A 22,350-nucleotide genomic window follows, 5' to 3' on the forward strand; every position below is an offset into this window, starting at 1 on the left:
ACCTATAGATCCTCTACACTCCCAACCGATCCCCAAGGCCCGTGACGACACCTTCAGGAAGGTCACGACGCGAACACGCCGATGCCGCCAAATCCAAAGGGGATTGGAGGTTTTCACCCGACATGAGATCGGGCTGGGTAGATTGGGCCCTCAGCTGCGCCTTCATGAAGGAAAGCAACACCCATGGGCGACACCGCCGTCGGGCCGGCCAAACCGGCCAAGGTTTCCCCCGGACCCAAGATACACCACCAGGGCTCACCCTCGCCGGAGTCTGCAGCCGTAAACCACCAGGACGATGAGAGAGGCAGCATGAGAGAGGGGAACCTCCAGATCTGCCGCCGCCGCACCAACCCACCGAAGGATCACCGACCACCCGATCCAATCCCCGGCAGCCCATCTGCCCTGTCACGCCGGACGAGGAGGCCAACCAAGGGGTTGTCGCCCCTGATCCAGGACCCTCCGCCCCAGATCGGACAGAGCAGAACCAGTCTGCTTCCACTGGCTCACCGGTCGACCGCCACGCCGCCATGGCCAGATTAGCGTCGCCGTCATCGATCGGGGCCTCATCCTCGAGATCTGGGATCTCGCGCATCCCGATCCCTGAGTGAGAGGGTGATGCCTCTGGCCGCCGTCGCACGCACGGGCTTAGCCCGACGCCTACCATCGACGGTGACGAAGGGGAGAGCGGGTAGGAGGGGGTCCGACGGCGGGGGGTTGTGTCCCCTCGGTCGCTCGTGCGGTAGGCGACGGAGGGGTGAAGAGGGGTGAGGAGCCGATCCCAGATCACTTCACCGCGTACTATTAGATGGATCATTAATAAGTCATCAAGCGCTAGACTCACGATTGAAGAGTTGATAAGAACCATTAAGTTAAGAGAGTCAGATACTACAGTTCCCTAAAAAGGGTCAGATACTTCTTGTTAAGACTTTTCTACTCTGGGTTCAGCTCCTCTTCCTCGGTTGCTTGGACTTGGATGAATCGGGGACATCTTGGCCCCCATGACACAACTTCCTTCGCGATGAATTCGAGGAATTTCCTTTGACAGTGCTACCGCCTAGGCGATTAGACGCATAAGCTTCCCCCATCCTCCTCCTGCATCCTTTACTTGCAGCCTCATGGTCAACCACTGAAAGTGCAAAAAGGGAAGATACTTACTCAAGGTCCAGATATTGCATTTCAAGTGCTTTCTGCACCTGAGAAAAGAAGATCGAGCACTTCTTTCTTTTCACCTGGTTTTGGGTAGTCTTTGCCGACGATGCACCTGGCTTTTTCCTGCACGCTCAGGGGTGCAGTCCAAGGCTCGTAGATGTACTCCTTGGGCATGTCTACAAAATAATAAAAAGATGGAGGATCAATCAGGGGAGTTCTATAGTCACAGACGAGATGTTGCTGGGCAGTTAACTACCTTTCAGCACTGGGATGAAATGTCTGATATAATCTCCATTGGGATCGTACTTCTTTCCGAATGATATTGGGGAGTAGATTCTATGATACTGTGTAGACAAGTGTGTCGAATCAAATGTTTAAAAAGCTATTAGGCTGAACAAAATCCAGTTACAACATACAACTAGTGCCTCAAGGGACTGTTTGATTGCTGACCTGGTAGAAGAATGATGAGCAGGAGAGCCATAGCCAATTGCCATTGTTAATCGCCCAGTCAGAATCTATCAGTAGCCTTTCGAAGACGTCACGGCCTTGCTCCCAGTGGATATACTTCATGTCAAAGACAAGTTGACAAATTGAGCAAAACAACTAAGCTTTGAATTGGGTTTTTTTTTTCTTCCAGAAAATGGAATCAGAGGTGAACTAAACTTTTTTTTCCTGTATGAAGTGATTTCCTTCCCATGGCATATAAAAATAAAGTAGATCTAAGAATCACTTCGAAAAAAATTACTAATTCCATGTTTCTTTCCAAAAAGGTATGTCCTTATCAGATATGGTTAGGTGGTTGAGCGTCTTATTGTTTTAGGGGTCACCTTCATAACATAGACCAAAACAAGTACTTCGGCAATACGCAATTTATTTTTTGGATTTACCTCACGGGCAAGCTTTTGTAGTCTTAGTTAGTGCTTCTTAAAGTGGATGTGAATGTTGTCGTCCCTCAATGATGTGTCGCCACTCTAACTTTTCCTTTTCACAAATTTTAACAGTAAAGCCAATAATTTGGGAAAATACCCTTTAGAATATGGTGGTAACTACACCTGATAACTGATTTTATTTTTATAAAAGTCAAAACGTTCTATAAAAATTCCAACAAACTTGAGATGTCGTTTCTGTCGTACAAAAATATTATGTAACAAAATATTCTCTGACAAAATTCTGACAAAATGACAAATATTTTCTGACAATTGTGTTGTTATGACCGGTACAACGTACCAACGAAGGAGGCCCAATGGGCAGGGTTAATTACGGGCTTAGCCCAAGTTATCTTACCTATCTTAGAAGTCCAAGTTATATTAGAGTCCAAGTTAGAGTCCAAGCTATCTAGGGTTTAGTGGAGGTTGTCCTCCTTTATAAACACATGTACCCCTTCGATATTAATCAGACAATAAACAGTATATTGTGTTGTCGTCTCCCTCAGGAGACGAGAGCCCCAAACCCTAGCCGCCTCCCTCTCTCTCTCTCTCACGCCGCGACGGCGCCCAACCGCCGGCGCCGGCGTCCCCAACCTCGCAGCCCGCACTTCCACCCCTACAACCTACGTCCGAGACCTGGTAGAACCCTAGCCTCTACCAATTTGGTATCAGGTAGCTTGGGTTCGATGAGTTTGTCGGACCTTCCCACCACCACCGCCGCCGCCACCACCGCCTTCCCCGCCACCTCACAGCAGCCGCCGCCGCCGCACCACTCACCGCCGCCGGCCACCTCAGGTCCGGCCGCCTCCGGTCCCGCGGCCCTGGCGGCCGAACCCGCCCCCGTCCTCTCCCCGGCGGAGATGTCCTCGGCGATCCGCGACCTCAACCTGGCGGTCTCGAACCTCCGGACTCTCCTCCAGGCTCCGTACGCAACCCCGCCACCACCGCCTCCGCCGGCGGCGCCCTTCGCGCCACCGCCCCCGGCGACTGTCGTGCCCCAGGGCCTGCCGATCACCCAGGTCCGGTGGCCGCCGTCGCCGTCCCCGCTACCGACGTGGATGGACACGCCGACCTACACGACGGCGCCACTACAGCCGATGGTGTTGCAGCCACCCGCCCCCACCTTCGGGGGGTTCGGCGGGTACACTGATCCGTACGCCGGGAGCTCCGTGGTGCCGCAACACTCTCCTTCCGCCGCGTTGGGCTGTCACGAGGGCACCTACGCGGCCTCGCCACACGTGCAGCAGCCACCCCGCGGCCTCGCCACCTACGACGGCACCGTCGACCCCCTGAACTGGCTCAATCAGTGCGACCAGTTTTTCAGGGGGCAGCGGACCATGGCGCCCGACCGCACGTGGATCGCCTCCTACCACCTCCGTGGCGCCGCCCAGACTTGGTACTACGCCCTCGAGCAGGACGAGGGCGGGATGCCTTCATGGGAGCGCTTTCGCGACCTGTGTCTCCTCCGGTTCGGCCCCCCCATACGTGGGAGCCGCTTGGCCGAGCTCGGTCGCCTTCCCTTCACCACCTCGGTGCAGGACTTCGCCGACCGCTTCCAGACGTTGGCCTGCCATGCGCCTGACGTCACGGCTCACCAACGCGCCGAGCTCTTCGTCGGCGGCCTTCCCGACCACATCCGCATCGACGTCGAGATGCGCGACCCCCAGGACCTGCAGACGGCCATGTATTACGCACGCGCGTACGAGCAGCGCGCCAACGCCCTGCAGCAGGCGTTCCCGGGCCGCGGCACGCGTTCCCCGACCCGACCCGCCCCGGCGGCCGCCACCCCGACACGCCCCGCCCTGCCGGCCGCTACGGCGGCTGCCCCCGCGCCGACACGCACCTTCCGGCGCTTGACGTCGGCCGAGCAGCTCGAGCGGCGCCGCAAGGGCCTGTGCTTCAACTGCGGCGAGCCGTATGCGCCGGGTCATACGTGCGCCCGCCTGTTCTACTTGGAGACCGTCGACGACGCGGAGGTGGAGGCCCTCACCGCGGAGCTCGACGCCACCACACTCTCCGAGGCCGGCGTCACGACCTACGGGCCGGTCGACGCGACCGCCTTCGTCGTCTCCCTTCATGCCATGGCTGGCATCAAGACGGCAAAGACGATGCTGCTTCCGGTGACGATCAACGGGAAGCGTCTGACCGCGCTCGTGGACACGGGTTCGACGCACAACTTCCTGTCCGGGGACGCCATGCGCCGCCTCGCACTCCAACCGGCGGGCTCGGAGAAGTTCAGCGTCACCGTCGCCAACGGGGACCGCCTTGCTTGCCAGGGGGTGGCGCGGCAGGTTCCCGTCCTCATCGGCGACGAGCCGTTCTCCATCGACTGCGTCGACATCGACTTGGGCTGCTACGACTTCATCCTCGGCATCGACTTCCTGTCCACTCTCGGCCCCATCCTTTGGGACCTCGATGTGCTGTCCCTCATCTTCTGGCGCGAGGGCGGCCGTCGCGTTCAGTGGACAGGCATCGGCGGCTCCGGCGCCGTGACTCCACAGCTCCAGTTGATGGCGTCCGCACTGGACGAGGCGCATCCCCTCCTGGCCGACCTCCTGCAGCAGCACAGCGACATCTTCGACGAGCCACAGGGCCTCCCTCCCGTGCGGCCCTGTGACCACCGCATCCACCTGCTGCCGGACACGGCACCTGTAGCCGTGCGTCCGTACCGGTACCCTTAGCTGCAGAAAGACGAGCTCGAGCGTCAGGTGGCGGTCATGCTCGCGCAGGGCATCATCCGGATTTCGACATCGCCGTTCTCCGCCCCGGTGCTCCTTGTGCGCAAGTCCGACGGCACATGGCGCTTCTGCATCGACTACCGCGCCCTCAACGCCTGACGTCCAAGGACAAGTTCCCCATCCCCGTCGTGGATGAGCTCTTGGACGAGCTACACGGAGCGCGCTTCTTCACCAAGCTCGACCTTCGCTCGGGCTACCATCAGGTGCGCATGCACCCTGACGACATCGAGAAGACGGCGTTCCGCACTCACCATGGCCACTTCGAGTTCCTGGTGATGCCGTTCGGCCTCTCCAACGCGCTGGCGACCTTCCAGGCCCTGATGAACGACGTGCTCAGCCCATACTTGCGCCGCTTTGTGCTTGTTTTCTTTGATGACATTCTCATCTACAGTGCATCTTGGGCGGAGCATCTACAACATGTGGCCATCATCTTCAACGAGCTTCGAGCGCATCGTCTTCACCTCAAGCGCTCGAAGTGCTCGTTCGGCACGACCTCCGTCGCATACCTGGGGCACGTCATCTCGGCGGACGGGGTAGCGATGGACGCGGACAAGGTCGCCGCCGTCGCCGCGTGGCCGATCCCGCGGTCACCGCGGGCGCTCCGCGGCTTCTTGGGCCTCGCTGGCTACTACCGGAAGTACATCCGGGACTTCGGCCTCATCGCCGCGCCACTGACGTGTCTCCTTCGACGCGACGCCTTCTCCTGGGACGAGGAGGCGACTACGGCATTCGAGGCTCTCCAGCGGGCGCTCACGACGAGACTCGTCCTCCAGATGCCGGACTTCGATATGCCGTTCATCATGGACTGCGACGCCTCTGGCATCGGCTTCGGCGCCGTCCTTCACCAGGGCGAGGGACCGCTCGCCTTCTTCAGCCGCCCCTTCGCCGCTCGCCATCACAAGCTCGCGGCCTACGAGCGCGAGCTTATTGGGCTGGTTCAGGCGGTGCGCCACTGGCGGCCTTATCTTTGGGGCCGGTCATTCCATGTGCGCACGGACCACTACAGCCTCAAGTTCTTGCTGGACCAGCGCCTCTCCACAGTTCCGCAACACCAGTGGATCAGCAAGCTCTTTGGCTTCGACTTCACCGTTGAGTACCGCCCCGGCCGTCTCAACACGGTCGCCGACGCCTTGTCCCGCCGAGACACTGAGGATGTCGCGGACGACATCGCCATGGCTGGCACTATCATGTGCATTCGCTCCAGGCCATCTTTCGCCTTCATCAACGACATTCGCCGGGCAACGTCAACGACCGTGGACGCCCAGGGCCTGCGCCAGCGCCTTGACGCCGGCGAGCTGGACGCGCCCTGGCGCTTGGACAAGGGGCTACTCCTACATGGCCGCCGCATCTTCGTGCCCGACCATGGCGACCTGCGCCACCAGGTCCTGACCTTGGCGCACTCTGCAGGGCACGAGGGCGTGCAGAAGACTCTCCATCGTCTCCGTGCTGATTTTTACATCCCCGGTGATGGCGCGATGGTCCGCGACTGGGTGCGGTCGTGCGTGACGTGCCAGCGGAACAAGACGGAGACACTACGACCCGCGGGTCTACTGCAGCCGCTGGACGTACCCTCCCAGGTGTGGGCGGATATTTCCATGAACTTCATCGAGGGCCTTCCCAAGGTGGGCGGCAAGTCCGTCATCATCACGGTGGTTGACCGCTTCTCCAAGTACGCGCACTTCATCGCCCTGGGTCATCCATATACAGCCGCCTCCGTGGCGCGGGCCTTCTTCGACGGCATCGTCCGCCTCCACGGTTTTCCGTCGTCTATCGTCAGCGATCGTGATCCCGTGTTCACGGGACATGTCTGGCGGGATCTCTTTCGACTGGCGGGCGTGAAGCTCCGCATGAGCACGGCGTTCCACCCTCAGACAGACGGCCAATCCGAGGTGGTCAACAAGGTGATCGCCATGTACCTGCGATGTGTTACTGGTGATCGTCCACGAGCTTGGATGGACTGGTTGGCATGGGCGGAGTACTGCTACAACACCTCCTATCACTCCGCCCTGCGCACCACGCCTTTCGAGGTGGTCTACGGGCGCCCACCTCCGGCGATGCTCCCTTACGAGCCTGGGACGGCTCGGTCCGAGACGGCGGGCGACTTACTCCGCACCCGCGACGACATTCTGGCTGAGGCACGCCAGCGTCTTCTCCAAGCACAGCAGCTGGCTCGGAAGTACTACGATGCTCATCATCGCGAGGCGGAGTTCGCGGTGGGCGATTGGGTGTGGCTGCGCCTCCTCCACAGGACCACGCAGTCTCTGGACCCGCGCTCCAAGCGCAAATTGGGACCTCGCTACGCCGGTCCCTTTCGTGTGCTGGAGCGTGTCGGCACACTCGCATACCGCTTGGAGCTGCAAGCTGGTTCTCGCCTCCACGACGTCTTCCATGTCGGCTTACTGAAGGCCTACCGCGGGGACCCTCCTGCAGCGACACCGGCCCTTCCTCCTACTTCGGATGGCCGCCTCCTTCCAGCTTCCGCACAGGTGGCGAAGGTGCTACAGGCGCAGCAGCGTCGCGGCGTCTGGCATGTCTTGGTACAATGGACCGGCCTGCCAGAGGAGGAAGCGACTTGGGAGAAGCTTGACGATTTCCGCCAACAGTTTCCAGATGTTCAGCTCGAGGACGAGCTGTTTGAGAAGGCGGGGAGAGATGTTATGACCGGTACAACGTACCAACGGAGGAGGCCCAATGGGCAGGGTTAATTACGGGCTTAGCCCAAGTTATCTTACCTATCTTAGAAGTCCAAGTTATATTAGAGTCCAAGTTATATTAGAGTCCAAGTTAGAGTCCAAGCTATCTAGGGTTTAGTGGAGGCTATCCTCCTTTATAAACACATGTACCCCTTCGATATTAATCAGACAATAGACAATAAACAGTATATTGTGTTGTCGTCTCCCTCAGGAGACGAGAGCCCCAAACCCTAGCCGCCTCCCTCTCTCTCTCTCACGCCGCGACGGCGCCCAACCGCCGGCGCCGGTGTCCCCAACCTCGCAGCCCGCACTTCCACCCCTACAACCTACGTCCGAGACCTGGTAGAACCCTAGCCTCTACCACCTAGTTTTTGGTCGTATATGTTTAGCAACCTTGTTCTTTCTATCTGTTAACGATATATTTTGGTTCGTGCAGGTCTTTGGTGTGTATAACTTTTCATTCAAGTATAATAATCCACTTTAAATCGCACACTTAGTCCTTTATTTATAGACCTGAGTCCTTTGTAATGCACTCGTTACAGAACACATTCGAGAGATATAAAATTGAAGTTCTAGCCTTTTTGGCCATGATAGAGCAGGGATGATGCATCTATTTCCTCTGTTTTCAGATTATCAGTGTTCTGAGCCTCAGCCATGATGAAAGGGAGTCTTGGCGGCGTGCTTTTTATCATGGTCCAGCATTTCCTACCATGTCTAAGATATTACTTGGCAGTAAGTGCGCTTGCCAAACTTCTCACTCCGCTCATATTGCTGGGATATTTGATCACCATCTGCACATAAGTATTCATTACACATACACCATTAAGATGATTTGGGAACGGCAATGCCATACAATCATTCTTCTGTTGCATCACTCATTAATCTCATGGATTTATGCAGTCCTTCTATTGAATCGGGTTTCTGTATATTTTGCTCCCATGAACAATTAGAGTGTTCAGTACACTTAGCTCATTTAGTAGGCTTGTTGCACTTTGCTAATCCCAGGCATATGGTTTCTGTTTACAATCCCACTTTCATGCTTTGGTTGTCCAGATATTGCTCTGAAGTGGCTACGGCAGATTCACAACACTGTGAGGAAGGAAGTCTATGATTCCTTTTTTGTCAGAGGACCTCCTACTGAAGTGATTCAGGCTCTTGTTCCAGCTTTATCTCAAAATGAAAACTCTAAGGAGGATCATAACATTTTTTGTTTGAACATTGAAAGGTGTTATTCTTAAGCAACCCTCTACTTAGGCTATGCCATCACACTTGAGTCTTTGTGTCAGTTCAACTTGTTTGATCTGGAATCAATTAATCCTCTTATTTCTTAGGCAATTGACAATCCCCAAAACTTATATTTTAGCACACACAAATCTTGTATGACAGTTCAACACTTGTATGCAGGTCTTAACCAGTACCATGCCCTTTTCCCCTGATAGGTTATTTTTTCACTGCATGCTGTACTTGAGCCACGTGGTGCCAAACAATTAAGCACGTAGATTTTTGCGCAGATCCTAGCACGTACTTCTGGGTATTCTATTTATCTAGCAGTAGCAGAAGCAACATGGACACATTTTCTGATAATCTATCTTCAGCGATGATTGCTGAAGAAACAGGAGTACAATATAATGAAAATAAAGAAGATGCAGATCACCTGATACTCAATCTGTTCTCTTCTACTTGTCATTTCGGAACCATAAAGTATTTGGAGTTGTGAGATGAAAATATTCTGTTAGATTTTTTCATCAGAAGCATGTTATATTGATATTGGTTACTTTTGCTAGCAATAATTGGAAAAATAATGGTCAAAGATGTGTGTTGGAGACTATTGATGTCCAGAATTGACAAACGAAAGAGGCGGAAGTAGTTGATACAATCTCATAACATATTTAGTTAGCCTTTTCTAGATTGTTGGTGAAAGGCTGACAGCTAGTGATTTAGTGGAATTAACGCATATGTGGAACATCTGGCATGGAAACAATATAGCATTATGAGGAGCAATTGATTTGCACAATTCAACGATTGTTCCTATGGTATTTCTTATCATTTTAAGCAAAGAAAATAATTAAAAAGTAGAAACTGAGGCCACTCAAAATCTCTTTGAATACCCATGTAGGCGTCTACTACATGGCCCATACTCTGATGCATTACCGCTAGTTATTTTTGCTTTGTTATTAATAATTTTATGTTCTTTCTTTCGCTGTAGGCTATTAATACTGTGCTTGCTTGAGAATAAGGGGGTGGGCCAGATTGTTGCAGAGTTTATGTTTTTCAATAAGCATAATGATGGTGTTCTCAACCCAGATAGAACAACTTTCATCTCAAGGGTTGCACAACTACTTGCATCTGTTCCAGATAAAGCAAGAATGGCAGCCTCATCTGCGCTTACATCGTGGTATCCTTTTTCTGTACAGTATATCTTCCAGCCCAAATTACTCAGAATACATCTTTTTGGCCTGTTGTGGTGTGAGTGGGCCACGGTTTAAACAGTGTTTTTGGCAGGGAGAGGGTGGAGGTTGCTCACTTTATTATTTTCCCCGTTATTTGCACAATATTTATCACTTGGAATTTTTAGTCCTTAGCATAAAACAAGGTTATTCTTCAAGAGTGTTGTCAGCCAACTTCTTGTTCGAGCGGAAGAAGCAGCTATTGAGTTGTCTGCTAACAAAGATACTAATGAACAGGATACGCTAAGTTCTGTGTTGCTCTTTGTGGGTGAAGTGTTATCCCGTGTTAGCCGCCGTGGATCTACTGGTAAGTTTTAATATCTCAGAATGCAAGTTTATGTATAACCAGCCTCTTAGGAGGATTGTACTTACCATCTTTTCAATGAAACGAAACACAAAGAGCCTTTTGCGTTTTCTCGAAAAAAAAAAGTTTATGTGTGCTGTTGACTTGCTTGTTCTGAAATACATGTTTACGAATGACAAAATTAATTGAACAAACTCTGTGCCCGATTCTAGTTGGTGTGGTATTGATATTGTGCTGTAGTTATGTTTGGTAGGATACAATAATTGTAGTACATTCAAACCTTTATGCTTCAGTTTACCAGTAATGCCCCTCCTAGGAGGATTGTAACATAAACTCTACCTTTTCAACACAAAGAAACGCATGTATCTCACTGCGTTTTCTCGATTTTTTTTCCTTTTATACGATCTGCTACTATGGCTTGGGTGACGTAGCAGCTTCCTTCCCCCCTTTGTAACCCTTTCTGTATGGAGATGATAACCACATCAATCATTTGATTGCTTTCCTGTATGAAGTGATTTCCTTCCCATGGCATATAAAAATAAAGTAGATCTAAGAATCACTTCGAAAAAAATTACTAATTCCATGTTTCTTTCCAAAAAGGTATGTCCTTATCAGATATGGTCAGGTGGTTGAGCGTCTTATTGTTTTAGGGGTCACCTTCATAACATAGACCAAAACAAGTACTTCGGCAATACGCAATTTATTTTTTGGATTTACCTCACGGGCAAGCTTTTGTAGTCTTAGTTAGTGCTTCTTAAAGTGGATGTGAATGTTGTCGTCCCTCAATGATGTGTCGCCACTCTAACTTTTCCTTTTCACAAATTTTAACAGTAAAGCCAATAATTTGGGAAAATACCCTTTAGAATATGGTGGTAACTACACCTGATAACTGATTTTATTTTTATAAAAGTCAAAACGTTCTATAAAAATTCCAACAAACTTGAGATGTCGTTTCTGTCGTACAAAAATATTATGTAACGAAATATTCTCTGACAAAATTCTGACAAAATGACAAATATTTTCTGACAATTGTGTTGTTATGACCGGTACAACGTAACAACGGAGGAGGCCCAATGGGCAGGGTTAATTACGGGCTTAGCCCAAGTTATCTTACCTATCTTAGAAGTCCAAGTTATATTAGAGTCCAAGTTAGAGTCCAAGCTATCTAGGGTTTAGTGGAGGCTGTCCTCCTTTATAAACACATGTACCCCTTCGATATTAATCAGACAATAAACAGTATATTCTGTTGTCGTCTCCCTCAGGAGACGAGAGCCCCAAACCCTAGCCGCCTCCCTCTCTCTCTCTCACACCGCGACGGCGCCCAACCGCCGGCGCCGGCGTCCCCAACCTCGCAGCCCGCACTTCCACCCCTACAACCTACGTCCGAGACCTGGTAGAACCCTAGCCTCTACCATGTGTCTACAGTACCTCGTATATTGTGACAAATTTGTTTTTGTACGTCCACAGCAGCATGAAAGTCATTTCTTCGCGAAAGATTTTATACGAGTGCAACAATAAATCTACATTGTTCGCACAAAGCTTCAGATTTTTTTACTTTCTTACAAATTATTAAAAAAATGAAATTTGGCTGTAATTACACCCAAGAGCCAAATTTTCCCGTCCCAGGAATTTGGTGTTACCTTCAGGTTATTTCCTAAGAGTAACAGGGTTGAAAATTTACCTTCAAAATGTATACACAAATCGCTGAACAGAGTAACTACCATGCTAACTTACTAAGAAATTTTCAGACAAACAATATACATCTTGATACTGTGCAGATCATACATACCAGATCACCCCGCGTCAGGAAACAAGCAACAGAGTGGCGTGCAAGATGATGCATCCAACCCCACTTCCTCAACTGGCAACCAAAAAAGTGAGCATAAGCACTCACATGATCTGGTAGTATAAGTGATGCAAACAGAAAGAGAACAGAAAAGGGGAAAATAACGAAAATTCAGAACACTGCTTTAAAACCTAATGGATTTTTTTTGTGCATGTACATACAGATGTGAACTATGTATGTATAAATATTCACCAATAAAAGACAAATATGTAGGTTAAAATGGATCTACCTTTTACTTTTATGGACCCACATTTTTTTTGCGTAGATTATGAATTAACATATTTTCAAGTTAGAAGTTACAGATATGTACATAGAACGCATCTATATTTTTATGTTAAAAATAAAAATAAAAAATTCTGAACATACATTTGGTATTTTTGAAAATACCAGGCTCCATGGAGATCGGGTACAAGAAAGCAAGGCACTCAGATAGGCAGAAGTTGTTGCGTGTTTTTCAGGGCAAACCTGAATCATGATGGCATCTATCCATGGATATCCTGTCCGGCCATCTCTCCATGCAACAAATAGCTCCTCGCTTTCTCTCCATGGGATCTGGACTAAAAGGGACTCCGATTATGATAAAAAGATGGTTGTAGATAGAAAAGAAGGTGATCCGGATCAGCATACCTGTTTGCATATTGGGTTCCCTTCCATATGATCGAAATTAGGAGTGCCAAGAGACACTGTGTAGAAGAAATCCCTCCACAGCAGCTTTCAAAAGAAGCAGAAGTCCACAATTCAGGGTTTTTCCCCCTTCAGAATAAACCAACCAATACAGTTACAAGTGAACTCACCTGGCCAGCCAACGAAACAGGTGGTTTTGTATGCGTTTTGGCACTCCTGTAGACATCTTGAATGCAGTGGTAAAAGTACCTCACCGACAGGCAACCGAACTGACATAACGAACCATTTCAATTTCAACCCTGTAACCTAAAGCAAATGGCAGTGAACGAATTTGATAAGAGTGGATCATGACAAAGCTCACTTTCAGATAAGGTGACAAGACCGTTGTTGCGGGTTTCACGAAGGCAGAAGGGTCACCCTTAGGTTTCTCAAACTTGGCAACCCACTCCTGGGAAAAGGAATTTGGAATTATTAAAAGTGTGACTGTAAAAGTAACTGGTGACTTCCATTTCCAAATTAAACATTCACAAATTCATAGTCCAGGAGATATGAAATGCAATAGAACAGAAATGTGATCAATATTCAGAAGCAGCACCTTATCCTGGAGTGACTCTCTCATCCTCTTCAGAGCTTCTGTCTCGCCGCCACGGAATGGCGGAATGTACTCCTACGTATGGATAGTCATTCAGTTAATGGAAACTGAAATCTGGTCAAACATAATACATTGGATGCAATTCGCTACTGCTCTAACCTGGCTGAGATCACCATACCCAAGCTCCTCCAATTTGGGCACAGGCAACAACTCATATCCTCCGGTATCACCGATTGGCGGGAGCACAGAGTATTCCTCCATCACTGGCTTGGGGGGCTCTCCAGCGGTGGCCACAAACGATTGGTACGTCAACGGTGGCCGGCCCCCATTCTTCAGGTTTGCAGATGAAAATAAAAAAGGATCCCATAAATAAGCACATGACTCGGAACATTCTATAAAGAAAAGAACAGGGTTGCCTACCTTCTCTATGATTTCAGCTGGGTCAAAAAGGGTGTGGCTGACAGGAGAGAACACCTCGATCCCCGACGCAGCAGCAAAATCCTTGAACAATCAGAGTAATTTGGTAATGCTCTGGTCAAAAGTTGGTAATTAGGGAGTGATCACTACCCTTACCGTGACTCTCTTGTCGCGGGCCAGGGCGTACGGCTCGGTGTCGGACTCGAAGCACAGCTTGCCGATGTTCCACTGCCGCCACGGAAGAAGAGATGAATATCGCTAATTAGGCTCCTATATGCTTGCGAGATTGCCAGAAAGCAGAAAGGGGTGTGGTAGGTAGTTAAAGCGTTTGGTTACGTACGTCCTTGAGGGCTGCGCAGACGGCGTCTGAGACGTCGTCGCGGGCGCGCAGGACGAGGAGGCGGGACCCGAGGCAGCGGAGGCGGGCGTCCAGGTCGAGGAGGCTCTCGAGGAGGAAGCGGACGCGCGCGACCCCGGCGTGCGCGGAGCCCGGGGAGGGCGCGGCCGGGTCGGGGCGGAGGTACCGCGGGTCGAGCACGAACACCGGGTAGACCCGCGCAGCGCTGCGCCGGGCCGCGTCCAGCGCCGGGTTGTCGTGCACCCGCAGGCCCTTCCGGAACCAGACCAACGCCGCCGCCGCCGCGGTCGCCGTCGCGGCGGTTGCAGCGTCCATTAGTGGTGGTGGGTCTCCGACGCTCCTAATCGGGAAGTTATGGAGTGAAGTTGCAAAAAAAAGGAAGTTATGGAGTGAAGCGTGGGTATGGAACATTGATCAGGGATCTGACGGTGGAAGTTTGAACCGCGAGGGGTTGAGGCGGGGGTGGCGCGATAGCGGCCACGTCGGTTCCGTTGGGATTTCGTCACGGATGCTAAAATGGAGGAGGCAAAGGGGATCAGGATTAGTGGTTGAGCCCCACCCGGGTTGAAATCAGGGGCCGATTTTATTAGAGATGAATAGTTTACGTAGCCTTAAATAGGACGTACGCACATCTAGCATTTTTGCGTTAAAAATGCGTTTGTAGCGTTTTGATCGTCTGTTTTGGCGCGGCGGGAGCGTTGCCTCCAATGATGCTCACACCATCGAATGGTCCATCAACAATCAAGCCTCATCCTCGTCTTCATCTTCCTCTTCTTCTTTCTCCAATTCATCATCCGAAGACGATTCTTCCTCCTCCACTTTATTGTCGTGTGCGGTGTTGGCAAGATCTTCAACGGCATCATGCGAAGGTGTGTGAGGCACACCGGAAGACATTCCACCCATGTCGTCCGGAGGTGCTCCCATGCCTCCCACGAGAAACACAAAACTCATGCCTCCCATGCCGCATTTGGGAGCTTCTAGAGGGCGGGCGCCGGCGCGACGCCACCTCTCGTCGAGGTCATCCGTGGCAGCATGAAAAGGCCGCGCGCGATACCGGTGCTTGGAGGAGCACCGGCGGAGGCGAAGCCAAAGCTCCCCCGCTAGGGTTTGCGGCGACGACGGCGGAGGGGTCGCGGGTGTAGGAAGGGGTGAGGGGGTGCCGACACGAGCGTCCATCGGGTCAATTCGCCCGCGGAGACGCGGGGCAGGGCGAAGGTGGCGCGTTGGAGAGAGTGCGGGACGAGCGCTCGAGTGTGCGACGCTCGGAAGCGGGCGCACCAAATACACAGCGCGCGATGGCGATTCGGACTACGCCTTGTACTCTATATGCCGCACGCGCTTATTGCGCGTCCGCTGGAGCCCAATTATCGCTTGCGCGCACGCTAAAAAGGACAAGCAACGCTTATCTAGAGCGGCTGTTGGAGATGCTCTTAACGCCGTAAAGGGAAAACAGCCCATGTGTTTAGTAACTCCACAATGTAAACAGGTCACAGCGTAAACAGGTCCAGGCAAGTTATGTATCGATACCGCCCACCCACCCCCCCCCCACCGGTATCGATCTCATGCCCTCCTCCTCCCCCTCCCATCAGAACCCACTGCTCCCCGCACAACCCTCCTTCTCGTGTGTTGCCGCCTCCTCCATAACCTCTGAGTCATGCATCGATGCCTTCTTGATGCCCTTTGAGGCCCCCTCCGCCGCCGGCGTGAGATCGGAGCAGCCGATAGCGCTGGTGACCGGGAAGGGCCAGCTGCCCTTGAGATCGGAGGCGGTCGGCGGTGCTTGATCCGAGCGGCTGGCGGCGCTTGATTTCAAAGACCACCGGTGGCACTTGATTTTGGGGACGGCCGACGGCGCTTGATCCGAGTGGCCGACGGCGTTTGATTTCGGAGACCGTCGGCGTCGCTTGATTTTGAGGAAGGCCGACGACGCTTGATCTGAGTGGCCGCCGACGCTTGATTTTTCCGAGGATGGTTGTGGCGCTGGACATCCTGGGCGGCTGGAGCCGAGCAAGATCAGGTCATTCAATGTGAGCATGTTGGCCGGCGGCAGCAGGGACGATAATCGATTCCTTTACCTGAAGTGAACCAAACAAACTTGAAAAAAACTCATTACACCGCCTTAAACGGTGTGATCTGATTACGTTACCATTACCGTTACCATTTGTGTAGCCAAACACCTTCATGTTACGGTGTTACTGTAAACGTAATCGAAGAAAATAACGATTTGTTTGGTTATCTAACTTAACACAATCACTTACCGACACTTGTTCTCAAACCGCGGGGCCCTCGCTTCCTGTCGGGCTATCTACATGCTGTTTCACACACGCACATCATGGTGGCGTAACTCGCCCCGCCGTCGCAGGCAGCCGCTCCCGGCGTCAATTGCAGTCTTGAACTCGCGTTATACAAGGTGAGCTCGTCTTCGTGTTCGTCATTAAGGCACTCATCGATGTTGTGCTAACACTGGACCTCCACTGCCGCCCCGTCGCCCTGCCGAAGAACGTGCACTGAATGGCCCAGCGACAGGGCCGAGGTAGGGGCAGATCCGATCATGGAGGAGTCGAGCGGAGGGACAATAGGCCATATGGATCACTAGTCTCCTTGTAGGCCATGGAGAACCCAACGACTGTCCTTGGAGAGACCACAAAAAGGACGACTTGTACAAAGAGAGAGGATTTCCTTTTTTCGAGGGTAACGCTTTCCTATTGTTAAACATGTTTGTATGTATGTAGGTCCGGGTTTGTACGTCGTACCTGTAGTGTCTTCTCCTTTCTGTATTTACCTCTTTCTTGGGAAACAAGACACCGGTCGCACCCCTTGTACCTATATATGTGACTGTTGCATGATCAATGAGAATTATCGATGCACAAATCCCTCTCTCCAAAACTAACATGGTATCATTCACCATATTGATCCTACTCTAGCTTCCGCAACCCTAGCCGCCGCCTCGGGCCGCCACCGCCGCCGCCACCCCCTCACCTCCCCACGCTGCTGCCCGCCCGCTCCCTTGCAGCCGCGCCATCTCCCTGTCACCGCGTCGCCTCTGCCGTGCCGTCGCTCCTAACGCCGCACGACACCCCGCGTCACGTCGTCGCCTTTCACCGCCGCGCCGTCTCTCCTGCTGCGCTGCCGCCCTCTGCCGTCATGCCGCTTCCCTATGCCGCGCCGCCGCTACACTCATCTTCCCTTCGCGCTGCCACCATGTCCATCGCCTCGTCCCACACCAACCCCTTCGTCGGTCCCGATCCTGCCGCCATCCGCGACATCAACATCAAGGACCGCGTCCCCGTGATTCCCGATGCCCCCAACTCCATGTACTACACGTGGAAAACCTACTTCTTGCTTCTCTTCTGCGAGGAGAATCTTGTGGATCACATCAATGGCACCGTCGACTCGCGTGCTATGGGAGATGATCCCGAGTGGTGCCGCCTCAAGCAACTGTCGGATGAGCTCCGCGACATCGGCGCCAAGGTTGATGACAACCTTCTTCTCAGCACGCTCACCGTCGGCCTCAACGAGGACTTTGGCAACACTGCCGGCAACCTCACCTTAATGCCAGACCCCTCCTTCCCCAAGTTTGTGGCATACTTGAAGTTGGAGGAACGCCGGATGAAAGGAGTGAACAAGCGCGTGCAGCACCAGGTTGTCGCCGCCATCACCTCCCGTGGCATAGTGCCACACCCAGCCCCCCCATCGCCACGGCAACAGTAGCCGCCCCACCCACCTCCGAGGTTCTACCCCCTCCCGCCCGCAGCTCCCGCTCCTCCAACTACACCTCAACAGTAGCAGCAGGGCGATGCGCGGCGTGGTAATCGCCGTCGGGGTGGTTGTAAGCAGCAGCACCAACAACCCGGGGGAGGTTCACCGCCTGGGGGGCGCCTCGTCAGCACCAGCCCTCCGTGCCCTGGACCTACGACACCAATCCATGGACATGCGTTGTCCACGCATACTCCATGCCGGTGCCGCGGGTGTAACAACCCGAGACCGACGCTGCAAAAGATTCCCCTTTTATTCCGTTGTCGTCGTGTTATTATTTTGTTTGTCGCATTCGTCATCGCATCATCTGTATTGCATCGGCATTCCGTTGCCACCAGTTTTCAAAACATGCATCCATTATTAGTTGCAGGTTCCCTCGCCGCACTCCTCCTCTTTCCCTAGTTATCCCGCTCTTCCATGTAACACGGTTCTCTCTCTCTTTGTCCTGCAGCAACAGGGAGCCGTCATGGCCATGGATGCCGATTGCCGCTGTTGTAGGCCTTGCTCCGATCCGCACCGACGAGCTCGCCGAAACGGGGCCGAGGACGCCCCTTCCTCCGCCTCTCCGGCTCTCTTCCTTCTCCCGTTTTCCTCCCCTACTCTCTCTCTCTCTGACCATCTTCTCTGTGATAGATCCCGTGGATCGACAAGGCTAGATGTGTTCGGTGAGAGTAGTGGTATGTTACCTTATGTCGTACTCGATGAGTTCCCTCCGGTGACCGTCGTGAGGTGGTGACGACGGTGGGGAAGGAGAGAGATCCGGTAGTGGCGGTGATGGACTTCCCGTCGCTTCAGTGCTATCCTCTGGATCGGATTAGGTTAGGAGTGGGGAACCAGTGGCGGCGGCGAACCTCGTTTCTTGTGCCATGGTCCCCACCTCCTCTTTATAGCACTGCGCGACAGGGGCCCACCAGCCTTATTTGGGCTGGACGCCCCCGATGAGGGCGTGAGTCAAGGTCCAATGGGCCGTTGGGCCCATTGGGGAAAGAGATCAACCTAACATTTTTCCCCTTGATCTCATCATATACTTTTAACTTTACCCATTTCGTAACAGATCAATACATAGGGCATGTTTCATCGTCACGGCTCAATTGCCGATGGAATCAGACAACCACAATGTACCTCTCTATTTTGAGACAAATTCTTTAACCTTGGGCCCTTTATTGTCCGGAAATATTAGACTATACCATAAAACCCATGTCAACTATGTGTTCTCCGAACACACTGGGCGGTAAGCCTTTGATAAGCAGATTTGCAAACACTTGTTTGTTGCTTTTATGCTTCAAGCATTTTTCCATAATTCCGGACTTTCTCCTTCACAACACATAACTCTTTGTCAGTGTGTTTGGCATCAACACTTGACTCGTTGTGACAGGAGCGAAAGAACTTAAAATGGTAATCGTCGTTGTCAACCATTACCCACTCCGGGTACACGTAGCCTTAACCACGTTGCCCGTCCCTCAGCCTCATATCAAGCTATAACATATCATTGCATCACATTGATGACAATCGTTTTACTCATTTGGAGATTTTCCACACAAAACTCCGAGTATGAAGGTTAGCGACAATTGTGGATTTCGTTATACATTTCACAAGTCCTGCCTTTGTACTCAAAATCATTTGAGAGCACTTATTTCTTTTAGCATGAGGCTGATATGTTTAACTCCATTCCATTGATTTATCTATGGACTGGACATTGCCAAAACAACCCGGATATATACGTGAACTGTGTCAGGGTAATATCTTGAGCTTCCAACAACTGAAGCATATGGTACCATATTCGTTTACAATCTTTTCTTATTAACTTTTGAAACACCATAGTTTCCAGTTCCATTACCCTTGACTATAAGAACAGGCGTAGGTTTTCTCGTATGCATACTTTAGAGATCTTTCTTAGCATGTCCATGCGACATTCCTAATACCCCCTCTTATTCTTTTGAACTTTGAGGACAAGAACTTCTGTTCTCCTCCTGCAGTAGATTGACATCACCACTAGCAAGTAGGACATCATCCACATGCATAGGAATTGGAAACGAATTTCCCATTCTATAACTTTGCATGAATGCAATTGTCCTCTCATTTTCTTTGCACAAAATCTTTCGATTTAAGTCATGTTTTACACATTTACATATTTCCTTTGGAGTCACATTTGCCTTGTAGACCCTTCATAAAGTCTATGTTAGTGAAATTCAAATGATGGAATTTCACTAACATAGACTTTATAGTAGTCACAAGTATCTGATTTTCACATTCCTAGAGACCATCAAAATCTCAGGTATTGGCACTTATTTCATATGGGGTTGTCGTTGCTCTGTCATTGCCAGGAGGCAAATTCATTCTATAGTCACCCATTTCCAAAAGGCAATAGGTTTTACAGGGACCTGTATCACAAGATCCCTTGTAGAGCTAACAACAAGTGTTGTATAGGTCATACAACATGCTCCCCCAGATTACTCCATCTTCACTGAAGAAATGGCGTATCTTTAAACTTTCTTCTTTATGGCATTTTAAGCACCACAGTTGTATTCCTTAGTCTGCTTTCGGAACTATAAAAAGATCTGAAAATACAACTGTTTCTTTTCTTTAGGGGTATCATAATGACGGTATTCAGATGACTGTCGTACTCCCCTTGACAATCACATTCTTCATTAATGGATCACTTTAGATGCATAATGTGCATCACATCATCTAAAGTACAGAGGAGTCATGAAATACATTACAATGTATTTCATGTCTCTTTCTCCCCCTCGAAATGTGGCAAGAACTTTTCTGCCACAATTTTGAAACCCATTTATAGCTCTTGTGCAATGAGGAAACTTCGATTATCTAGCTCATTCATCTTATCACTTCATGTAAAATGAAGTTATAAGTTAACTAGTATGGGAGTACTTTTTCCTCATTTCATTTCAGAAACTCAACAGAGTTCTTTATCATTGTCTCTTTTGCAAGTCACACTTGCATATCATTCTTGTCTTTAGGTTCGTCTGTTACTTCTATCCTTTCTGGATTTAGTGATTGCATAATGACCGTTACACATAAAGTGTACGGTCGATAATAGGAAAGCTTAATAGCTACTCCATACTTTTCTCCCATAGTGGGACACATTAACCGCACATCAGTCATCATAACTTTCTCCTATCATACAGGATAAGACCTTTGCCAAAATTTCTCCCGCCATACACGGATTGTTGACATAATACAATGTCAACTTTACCCGGTTACGCATGCATTCTTCCCAGACTTTTCCCGCCATGCGGGTAATTCCCTTTAAGGGACATCATAAATGCCATAATTGGCTCTTTTGACTGCATCAAATTCAGAAATAAATCTGAATTATCTTTGACACACATGTTTGATCCGACGTTGGTCAAATTAAACATGCATGTTGCTTGTTTCATTTCAATCATGTTGACCGAAAAAAGGAGACTCCATCATAGAGAGTACATGAAAGACATTCGTCAATCAAGACTCTCAATGATCTATCTCTTTTATTTTCTTGAATTAATATCCAAGAGTTCTTTTCTTTTGAAGCAATTCTTTAGAGAGAATTTATTCCCTCAAGTTATGACCTTTCTTTTCCATCTTTCGGGTCACTAGTACTCAAACATTCGCTTTCATGAGTGAAAGCTTGAATAACTTTTAGTCTGAGAAAACTTAGCCAATAAACAACGGTAATGAGCATAAGAATAACCCTACGTTGGTCTGATTAAAATCATGCACATTAAACCTTTTAAAACTTTCTGGAATATTCTAAAACACCGTTGTGGCAGAATTAGAATAAAACATCATTCTTCTGCATTAATTCCATATCACCGTTGGGCAGAAATGGAAATAATGCATATAACTCATCAACAATGTAATGATAGTATTTCTATTGAACAACTTTGCTAAGAAATAATCATCATCATCATTAACCATATGCATTTCTTTATCTGTGCTCTGAAAATTGATCACTTTGATACAAAATTTATCAGAGATTTAAGCTTTAAACATAAGATGACTCATACAATTGTAGTATTGTTATCATCAACGTTGGTCAGAAAATAATAATACCATATTTAACTTTAAAACAAATTCATTCTATTGTCATAGCGGAAACTGTTTGAATCCTATTTCACCCACAAGGGAAAAACTTTGCTAATAACAATTCTTCCAATTAAATTTTCCCGTTGGTTTCAATTTAATTGGAGGACTAAACCTTTTTACTTTGCAGCGGAAAAGCGTGAATATCAAAATTCATGTACCTTTACAGAAAATTTATTCTGTGAAAAATTCATGAACTTTATTTTCCTTTTGTAAAATCCATGAACTTTTCTCTTTCTGAAAATATTTCTTTTATTTTCAGAACCTTTTATTTTTCTTTGCAGAAAAAACATGTTACTATTACAGAAAAATATTCTGTCATAATTAAAAATTCATGAACTTTATAATCCTTTTTAAAAAATCCATGAACTTTTCTTTTTCTGAAAATCTTCTTTTATTTTCAGAACCTTTTATTTT

The 22,350-nt window shown here is 49.9% G+C and overlaps 1 protein-coding gene and 1 long non-coding RNA gene across 3 annotated transcripts; one reads left to right on the forward strand and one right to left on the reverse strand.

Moving 5' to 3' along the window:
* Window positions 1-813: 813 nt before the first annotated feature.
* Window positions 814-14,431, reverse strand: LOC123402574 ((6-4)DNA photolyase). Of its 2 annotated transcripts, XM_045096497.1 has the most exons (14): window positions 14,077-14,431; window positions 13,893-13,964; window positions 13,740-13,820; window positions 13,479-13,649; window positions 13,323-13,394; window positions 13,089-13,175; window positions 12,898-12,996; window positions 12,731-12,814; window positions 12,569-12,655; window positions 12,047-12,118; window positions 1,600-1,713; window positions 1,406-1,493; window positions 1,230-1,325; window positions 814-1,126 (listed from the first exon to the last, which is right to left on the reverse strand). In XM_045096497.1, exons 1-14 carry the CDS (start codon window positions 14,407-14,409, stop codon window positions 942-944), a joined length of 1,641 nt encoding a protein of 546 aa, XP_044952432.1. In that variant the 5' UTR covers window positions 14,410-14,431; the 3' UTR covers window positions 814-941. The 2 variants fall into 2 exon arrangements, with proteins under 2 accessions (XP_044952432.1, XP_044952433.1); XM_045096498.1 differs by lacking the exons at window positions 814-1,126; window positions 1,230-1,325; window positions 1,406-1,493; window positions 1,600-1,713 and adding an exon at window positions 8,212-8,297.
* LOC123402575 lies at window positions 8,146-9,563 on the forward strand. Its single transcript, XR_006611306.1, has 2 exons — window positions 8,146-8,238; window positions 8,560-9,563. It is a non-coding gene; the product is annotated as an uncharacterized LOC123402575 (long non-coding RNA).
* Window positions 14,432-22,350: the final 7,919 nt, after the last annotated feature.

The sequence above is a fragment of the Hordeum vulgare genome, chromosome 6H (genome assembly GCF_904849725.1).
Source record: "Hordeum vulgare subsp. vulgare chromosome 6H, MorexV3_pseudomolecules_assembly, whole genome shotgun sequence".
Classification (NCBI taxonomy): domain Eukaryota; kingdom Viridiplantae; phylum Streptophyta; class Magnoliopsida; order Poales; family Poaceae; genus Hordeum; species Hordeum vulgare.

Excerpts from the sequence above, each read along its gene's own strand:
- LOC123402574 (XM_045096497.1), bottom strand. The coding sequence starts at position 14,409 with ATGGACGCTGCAACCGCCGCGACGGCGACCGCGGCGGCGGCGGCGTTG. Across the intron at positions 13,650-13,739 it reads CAGCTGAAATCATAGAGAAG|AATGGGGGCCGGCCACCGTT; the intron begins GTAGGCAACCCT and ends GCAAACCTGAAG. Across the intron at positions 12,997-13,088 it reads TCTTGTCACCTTATCTGAAA|TTCGGTTGCCTGTCGGTGAG; the intron begins GTGAGCTTTGTC and ends TCGTTATGTCAG.